The sequence below is a fragment of the Drosophila serrata genome, unplaced genomic scaffold, assembly GCF_035046125.1.
Source record: "Drosophila serrata isolate PLE 108 unplaced genomic scaffold, ASM3504612v1 contig_292, whole genome shotgun sequence".
In the NCBI taxonomy this organism is placed as follows: Eukaryota; Metazoa; Arthropoda; class Insecta; order Diptera; family Drosophilidae; genus Drosophila; species Drosophila serrata.
Window position 1 is genome coordinate 474,149 of NW_028257190.1, and position 9,296 is coordinate 483,444.

At 35.3% G+C, this 9,296-nt stretch overlaps 1 protein-coding gene across 1 annotated transcript; it reads left to right on the top strand.

Moving 5' to 3' along the window:
• The first annotated feature begins 5,893 nt into the window (after positions 1-5,893).
• LOC110178024 (protein phosphatase PTC7 homolog) lies at positions 5,894-8,718 on the top strand. The gene is made up of 2 exons (XM_020945039.2): positions 5,894-6,179; positions 6,253-8,718. Exons 1-2 carry the CDS (start codon positions 6,016-6,018, stop codon positions 7,238-7,240), a joined length of 1,152 nt encoding a protein of 383 aa, XP_020800698.2. The 5' UTR covers positions 5,894-6,015; the 3' UTR covers positions 7,241-8,718.
• The last annotated feature ends 578 nt before the right edge of the window (positions 8,719-9,296 follow it).

Consider the following 9,296-nt stretch of genomic DNA (forward strand, 5'->3'; position numbering starts at 1 on the left):
GAGTGTATACCCTTGTACTTACCCTTAGGATCATGGGAAAATATAAGAAATATAAGAAATAATAATAAATATATAAGGAATATATCATAACTTGGCCAAAAATGCATTAATTTTAGTTCGGATAACTTTTTTGTGCTAGTTTTTATAGGGGTAACAAATCTGCATACTTGGTTTAAAAAAATTTTAATTTAATTTTTTTGTCAAATTTTGACAATTGAAACCCCTGAAATTTTTTTTTTTAAATTGGTAAAATTTTGTTTTTGTCAGATATGTCTAGATCGATTCAGTTTTTCATGCTGATCAAGAATATATATGATTTATAGGATCGGAAATGATTCCTTCACTTAGTTTTAAGCTTCTGACTGTAGGTGTAATACCATTTTTTAATCGATATTAACTATATTTTTATATGAAATTTTTCGACAAATCAAAATTTAAAAATCTCATAATCTCATCAAGAATATACATATATGATGTATGGGGTCGGAAATGATTCCTTTCCTAATTTTAAGCATCTGAATGAAATTATAATACCGTTGCAAGGGTATAGAAATAGTACTTGCAAATAAATTATTTAAGGCTTTTCAATTTAAAATGTTATAATTTCTATTCACAATTAATTTCCATTTTTTGCACCCAAATTAATCAAGACAAACACCGCCTACAACTTCCAATCCACAAATGTGGATCGCATTCTCAGGATCTACGTGGCTCCCGTGAGTGAGAGAGACCGCGAGCAGTTTCTTCTCGTTCGTTTATATTCAATTTTCAAAGCCAACTATCAAAGACACAAAACCGAACGACGAAAATCCATAACGAAAGAAGGATACAAAAAAAGTAATGGCTGATCTTCACTCACCCAGTTGTTGTTGTTTTTGCCGTTAGAGAGTGTTTTACTTCTCTCTATCTTTTCCTTCTTCCTTGATGGAATTCACAAATGGCATACACCGGGAAAAATTATTTACAAATGTCTTGCGCAGAAAATGTTTTAATTTACACCGAAAACTAAATAGGCCAGCGAAATTATATGTTAATTAAAAAAAATATATATTATTTAATAATCTAAAAACAAAACCGAGACGAAACACTGCCACTTTTGGATCTTCCCTTGCACTTGCACACTTTTTTCGCCGTTAGGCCTGAAAAAGAAACAAAAACACACACAAATCGAACGGTTCTTATTGTGCACGCCGCTCACTTTCTATGCGAATTTTCGCAAGTTGATCTAGTTCCATGACCACTTGAGGTTTGGTTTTTCACGGCGGAGCACAGATTTCAATTTTTCCGGCCGTTTTTCCCGCTTTTCCACACTTTTTTCCACAGAGCTGAGAGTTTTACGTCCGAACATTCCGAATGCAAATGAAAAATGCAAAATCTAACGGAGAATGGTGGGAGGTTGCGCTCTCTGAGAGGGACACTCTCCCACTCTCTCTCTCCCGCTCTTTAAACTGATGGCCGATAATGGTAAGCGGCATTGATGACACATTAGCTAGAGTTTTAAATTCTCCCAATAGGAAAAGTAAAAATAAATAATAAAGTTCCTATAGGAACTAAGAGGGGGAGTGTTTTTATGGCCTTTGAAATACCATTAAAGTTAATAATAAATTATATTGATCGTGTTTACTTAAAGCTCTTTTAAATTAGTAGAAATTACTTTTCTATTTCTCATTCTTTGGCATCTCTGGCGGCCACTACTTGGAAGCGAGAGAGAGTGCCGCTCTCATAGAGCAAAAGTCCCGCTTAAAGGCTTACCGTTTTTTTGCCGCATTCCGATACTCTTGCGATGTCCTCCATTCCCTGTTGCATTTCTTTACTCGCACTCAAATTGTTCGGACGGAAAACACGCAGCTCCTTGGAAAAAAGTGTGGAAAGCGGGGAAACAGCCGGAAAAATTGACGAATATTTGCGGATTCTATTCCGGAGTGAAAATCCAACTCTTCGGTAAGTTCACAACCCGATCAACATGCGAAAATCAGAATTTAAAGCCGCAAAATCAACGCCCGTGTGTGTGTATCCGTTTTTTTCAGGCCTAATAAGAAAAAAATGCGCAAGTGAAAAGAGCAACAACAACAACAACAGAGTGAGTAAAGATCAGCCATTACTTTTTTTGCATCCTTCTTCGTTTTCGTTGTTCGTAGTGTGATTTTATGTATTGAATGTAAGCAAACGAGACGTAACTGCTCCAGCTCTCTCCCTCTCATGGGAGGAATGTAGATCCTGGAAATGCGATCCACATTTGTGGATTGGAAGTTCTGAGCGGTGTTTGTCTTGATTAATTTGGGTGTTAAAAATGGAAATTATTTGTAAAGAGTTGAAATATTTTAAATTGAAAAGCCTTAAATTAAATATTTTTATACCCTTGCTAGGGTATTATAATTTCAGTCAGAAGCTTAAAAAGCAGTGAAGAAGTCATTTCCGACCCCATAAATCATATATATTCTTAATCAGCATAAAAATCTGAACCGATCTAACTTATTTAGGGAGATAATTTTGTATATTAATTTTTTTCCAATTTTTTTTAAGCCATTTTTACATCTTTAAAATTTTAAAAAATTGATAAAATTTTAAATTCTTTTAAATTTCGAATTTAGTATGCAGATTTATTAAGCCATTAAAAACTAACGTAGAAACACTTTCCGAATCAAAATTAGTGCCTTTTTGACTTAGTTATACGATTTTTAGACTTTGATTTGTCGATAAAATTACATATAAAAATATAGATAAATATCGGTTAAAATATGGTATTATAAATTCAGTCATAAGCTTAAAAAGGAGTGAAGGAGTCATTTCCGACCCCATAAATCATATATATTCCTGATCAGCATGAAAATCTGAATCGATCTAACTTATTTAGGGAGATATATTTTTTTATTAATTTTTTCCCAAATATTTTAAGCCGTTTTTGCATCTTTAAAATGTAAAAAAATTGATAAAATTTTAAAATCTTTTAAATTTCGAATTGAGTATGCAGATTTATTAAGCTTATAAAAAACTGGCATAAAACAGCTTTCCGAATTGAAATTAATACATTTTTAGCTTAATTATGAGATTTTTAAAATTTAAATATTCGAAGAATAATTCATATAAAAATATTAATAAATATCGCTTCAAAGAATGCGAATATTTTAAGCTTATTTATGATCGATTTCCGATTCGATTCGGATTTCGAATTTAGTTTCCTTGCTAGTAAAGTACCATTATTAATATTTTATAATTATTTATTATTTACATTTATAAACCCTTGCAGATATTTATAATTTAATTTACACTTATAAACCCTTGCAGATATTTATAATTTAATTTACACTTATAAACCCTTGCAGATAATTATAATTGTTTATTCAGAAGAAATCATTTTCGACCCTGTAAAGGTTATATATATTTGTTATTTTTTGTAATGTCAATCAATTGTGGCAATAAATTCCTGGGTGGTAAAGTGGCTTCCTTTAACCAAAGACAGTTTGCCTACTTACAGGCGGCCAGGCGTAGGCAGTCAATCAGTCAGTTCCCCCACTCTCCCCCTCTGTGTGTGAAAGTCCTGTGAGTCCTGTGAGCTGCTCTATTTGCCTCAACACCCAAGTGCAAATTAAATTCATTAGTCAACTTCCTCTGCCTGCCTGCTGCTGCTGTGTGCTGTGTGCTGTCAATTCAGACGGATTTGAAGTCAACTCAATTTGAAATCAATAGTGTGTGAATAATCCTTTCACACCGACGCACACGCACACCAGGACACACACCAGGACACACACTCACACCCACAATTTGGGGAATGCTGCATCTGGTGCAAGGATTGTCTAGTCTGGCTAAATGGCTAAATGGATGGATGGATGGGCACTCGAAAGCGTTTTTGCATCGATTGCACTTCATATCAGGCCAGTCAGTTGGCATCATTCGTTCATTCGCTCATTCGTTCATTTATTCATTCATTCATTCATTCATTCAGTCAGTCAGTCAGTCAAGCAGGCCGTTTATTCATGCCACTCGCATATGTTGCATCATCGTTTTTCGGGGGGAAAACTGGGAGATACCCAAGTAGACATGGCAACCAAAAAAGGCAAGCCATTAAGCGATGACGACGATGCCAGTATTTGAGCAATTCAATGGCAATGCGAACCTGCACACTGTCCAAAAAAATGGGTATAATACATATAACTTGAACTTGAATATAAATCTAAAATATGTGAGTTTGATTCTGAAATGTTTTTTTGATATATTTTGGGACCCAAAAGTAATATTTTTCTAGTCCAAAGTTAAGAGAATAGCTTGCAAAGAAGATGTATATCTCTGGTTCGCTCTTTTCTTTCTACTTTGCCTGCCATGTACAAGCAAATCATAAGATATATGTATTTTTTATTTAATACCGCTCTCTGTCTCTTTCTTGATTAACTGGCTCTCTCTTTTAAGTCACTTTCCCAGTCCCGCCTTGCCTGAAATGCACAGGCAGATAGTTTTTTTAGTTGCAATCTGAGAGAAAAGGTTTGTTTATTTTCTCTCTAATTATTTATAAGGAGATTTGGATTTTTTTCTTAACATTTCTTCTCTAGAATTTTCTTTATGAATTATATAAACTTAATAGATTATTTTTTCACGTGCATAGGCAGCACCCAAACACATCTGCGGCACTTCAGTCCCCGTCGAGTGGCAAGCAATGAGCTATGCATGCAATTCAAGTGCCACATCTGCAACTGCAACTGCAACTGGAAATTCAATGGCAATGGCAAATTGCAGCGACTGCTTTCCGATTCCCAAAGAGAAACCCAAAAAAGAGCCCAATTCTCCTTCCCTTCCCCCCTATGAAAAACTGCAGAGTTTGGGGGCAATTCCCATGTGGCGCCACTTTTGGCATCTGTTTGCGCCCGTAATTGTGCATAATTGAGTTGAGTTGAGTCAAAGGGGTAAAGGATTAAAAATTGGGGTGCGGGAGGGGGTAGGAAGGACCTAGAGGAGTAGCCAAAAAATTATTCCACAAATCAAATGGTCCAAAAGGATTTAAGGATTATATACAAAGCATGATCTGTGATGGTAAATACAGAGATAGGAGTGAGGTCTTTTGCTGAGCTTTAGAAAAAATATTTAAAAAACTAAAAAGGAAGATTGTATACCCTTGCAGATTGAAATTCAATCACTAGAAATTAATACAGTATAAATTATATATATATATTTATGTTAGAAAAAAACAAAGTCAGGCCTGTTTTCATTTCATTTTCCTCTATTTTTAACGATCTTTTGTATGACAGCTATATGATATAGTATTTAGATTTTCATAAAATATTACACAAAATTCTAGATTAATATATAAAGGATATATATTAAATTTGATGAAAATCTGTTAAAAACTGTAAAAGTTATAATATTTTTTCCTAACATTTTCCGATCGTTCCTATGGTAGATATATATATATATATATGTATATATATAGTCCACTGATTCGCCATGCTCCGACTTATATACTAGTAAAATTATATAGAAGAGTAACTCCATAGTTTCATTAAAATACCCTTAAATTTGTTCCAAAACAAATCTCGCACATCTGTGCTTATAATTCCCAACTAGTTCAAACATCCCCGGAACGAAGTGCCTGCTGCCAGCCAAGTATCAGAAATGTATTGAGTTTCAAAAGTTGCAAGTCATTGTTTATTAGTGTTCAAAGTTAGTAACTGATCATACATACATACTTACTGGTCATAGATACTTAGTGATTATAGTTACTTACTGATCACCGTTATTTAAAGTTAATTGATACTTACTGATCATAGTTTCTGTTCATAGTAACTTAGCATAGAAAGAGACTTTCTAAGATTTGGAGTTTGTAGAAAACTTTCTTTATATTTGTCATAAAATTTTTCAAAAATGTATCGAAAACAAAGTAATCTTTGACAAGGCTGTTCCCCACCACAACTTATATAGATCCTAGAGACTTGCCTTAGTTCAGTTTTCGTTTGGAATTCGTTTGAGCAACACACATATAAATACAGATACAGAGAAAATATATTATAGTTGGAAAAAGTTTACAAAATGGATTTGGATTTAAACCTAGACTCCCTTAGGAGCCGCTCTCTGCTTCGCCAGCTACTCGATGTGGCCATAATGGCCACCTATGCCAGTGGCAATTTCCTGCGCAATCTCTGGCGTTTATTATCTGCCGGTGTAATAATTGAACCCAGGGAGGAAGACATTAGGTATTATGATATATAGTATTATAATTATATATATACTTTTAGTATATATATATATATTTTTCCCCTGGATTAGGGCCAGCAGAAGCTATTGGATTAGGCAAGAGGAGGAGCAGGAGCGGGAGCAGGAGGAGGAGCAGGCGGAGGTGGTGCATAATCCTCAGCAGCAACTCCATCGGGGCGGTGAGGGTGACTTTCACCGTAGTGAGGATTACCAACTGGAAGAAACTGGTAGTTGTCACACCAAGTTCTTGTATCCACGACTGGTGAGTGTGGCCTGTGGTTTTCCCAAGGATTTCACCAATTATCCACGCTACGAGCGTGGCAAGTTCGGTGAGGATGCATGGTTCCAAAACACCTCGCCGCAGGCGGATACAATGGGCGTGGCCGATGGCGTCGGCGGTTGGCGGGCATATGGCATTGATCCTGGTGAGTTCAGTGAATACTTGATGCGTGGCTGCAATCGTTTGTCCTCCAATCCCAACTTTAATCCCCGACGTTTGGATTTGCTTCTGAAACGCGCCTATTTGGATTTATTGGAGCAAAAATGTCCTATTCTGGGCAGTGCCACCGTTTGTCTATTGACTCTGGATCGGGAGGATAGTATCATTTATACTCTCAATATTGGTGATAGTGGCTTCATTTGCATACGTTCGGGGCGTATCTTGTGCAAGTCACGGGAGCAGCAACATCAGTTTAATACTCCCTTCCAGTTGACCTCGCCGCCTCCATTTTTGAATGGTCAATTCCTTATCGATCCACCGGATTGTGCCGAACGTCAAGGATTTGTGACACGTCCTGGGGATGTCCTCCTTGTGGCCACCGACGGCGTCTTTGACAATTTGCCACTGCGGTTGATAGTCAAGATGCTCAGCGGTTTGGCTTTCGAGGAAAATCCTGTGGTCCTTCAGATGGTCGCCAATTCATTGGCCCTGATGGCTCGAACCTTGAGCTTGAATCCAAAGTATAATTCACCATTTACCAAAAATGCAAGGTCACTCAATATCGATACTTCGGGGGGCAAGCCGGATGACATTACGGTCCTGGTGGCCACCGTTGTCTAAGGAATTGAGTGCAGCTTTGATGTCCTTGGATCGTTATTGCAACGGACAAGTAAGAAAGCAGGATAGCAACAGAGAGAAAGGAAGAGTCTACAAAAATTTATTGAAGAGTTTAGAAAAATTTAAGAGTTAGTGAAGAGATTATGCAAAATCTTTGAGGTATCTTTAGAAAATCTATGACGAAACGATGAGAAAAATATGACGAATCTATGGAGAGTCAAGAAAAATGTTGAGGAGAATCATTGGAGAGTTCGCACAAATTCTCTGGAGAGTGTAGAAAAATTGAAGAGTCAACAGAAAGATTATTTAAATCTATCAATATTGAGATTCTTTAAGGAAACAAAGACGAATCTATGAAGAGTCTAGACAAATTTTAAGGAGAATCATTGGAGAGTTCCTACAAATTCATTGGAGAGTGTAGAAAAATTGAAGAGTCAACAAAGAGATTATAAAAAATCTATGAGGTATCTATATTTATGAAGATTCTTTAAGGAAACAATCTATGGAGAATCTACAAAAATTCTGAGGAGAATCTATGGAGAGTTTGTACAAATTCTTTTGGAGAGTGTAGAAAATTTAAGAAGTTTATGACCAATCTATGAGATATCAATAGATATATATATGAAGAATCTATAAGAAAACTATGACGAATCTATGGAGAGTCTAGAAAAAGTTCTATGAAGAATCACTGGAGACCTCGCACAAATTCTCTGGAGAGTGTAGAAAAATTTAAAAAGTTTATGAAGAAATTATGACAAATAGGGAGAATCTATAAGAGCACTATGACGAATCTATGGAGAGTCTACAAAAATTCTATGGAGAAAATTCTATGAGGAAACTATGCCGAATCTTTGAAGAGTCTACAGAAATTTTAAGAAGATTCAATGAAGAGCTTGCACGATTTTTTTTTAGAAAATTAAGTAAATTCTTATAGTTAATAAAGAGATTATGAAAAATTTTGAGGTATCTGTAGATATAAATGGAGATTCCTATAAGAAAACTATGACGTAAGCTTAGAAAAATTCGATGCAGAATCAGTGAAGAGCCTGAAACATTTTATGATTGAAAATCAATAAAAGCAAACTAGAAAAATTCTGTAAATAGTCTACAAATTTCTTGAAGAAAATTCTTGGGAAAGTATTAAAAATCTATGAAGAATCTATGAGGAACCTATAATAAAATCTATGAAGAGTTGATAGGGGAACTACGAAAAATCATTGAAGAATGTATGCAAATTTAGCAAATCTTAGAGACGTCTATGCAGTTAATAATGAAGAAGTTTGTCCAACGGAAATAATATGTGAAAATCCTGAACAAATCAATTGAAAAGAATCAAATGATCCAAGAAAAGCTTATCCCCTAACTGGAATTCTTATTTGTATGTTTTCATTCCAACAATTCCATGAATTTTCAATATATTACAAAATTGTTTCAAGTGTATAAAGAAGCTTAATAAATTTAATTAAATTCCTTACGACAAATGCATTAAATATATATTTATTTAATATTTATGTAGAATATATATTTCGCAATAAGTTTCCGCTCAGTTTCAGGCCAAGTTTTTTGGCCTTAGCCAAGTAAAAGCCACTTAAAAAAAGCCATTGCTTAAAACAAGAGCAAAAAAACTAAAAGAAAAGTGCAGTTAGTAAGTGACACACACACACACACAAGAAACTCATAAAAATGCTTTGTGGCTGCTCTTTTATTTATTTTTTTTTTATTTTCTGTGAGGTTTTCCCCATTCCCTCTCGGAGCAAAAATCCTTTGCCTTTGATTCCGCTTTTTTGTTTGTTTTCCAGCAAAAAACTTTACAAAGCATTAACACCTCATAGATGGGGCAGACACAAAGGGCAAGGGGGACGAACACACACACAAAAAAAAGCAGGGAAAAAATCAAGTTAAAAGCCACAAAACTCCAAACTCAAATATCGTATGTCACGTCACACATTGGCAGGACGAAAAGGACGAAAACGAGGACGATGTAGACGCTGCCTGCAGCAAGTGCACGTAGCTGCTGGAAATTTGATTAAGTTTATTAGGGCCACGGTACTTCACTTGA

Coding starts and splice junctions, on each gene's coding strand:
- LOC110178024 (XM_020945039.2), top strand. CDS start 6,016: ATGGATTTGGATTTAAACCTAGACTCCCTTAGGAGCCGCTCTCTGCTT. Junction 6,180..6,252: donor CCCAGGGAGGAAGACATTAG/GTATTATGATAT, acceptor CCCCTGGATTAG/GGCCAGCAGAAGCTATTGGA.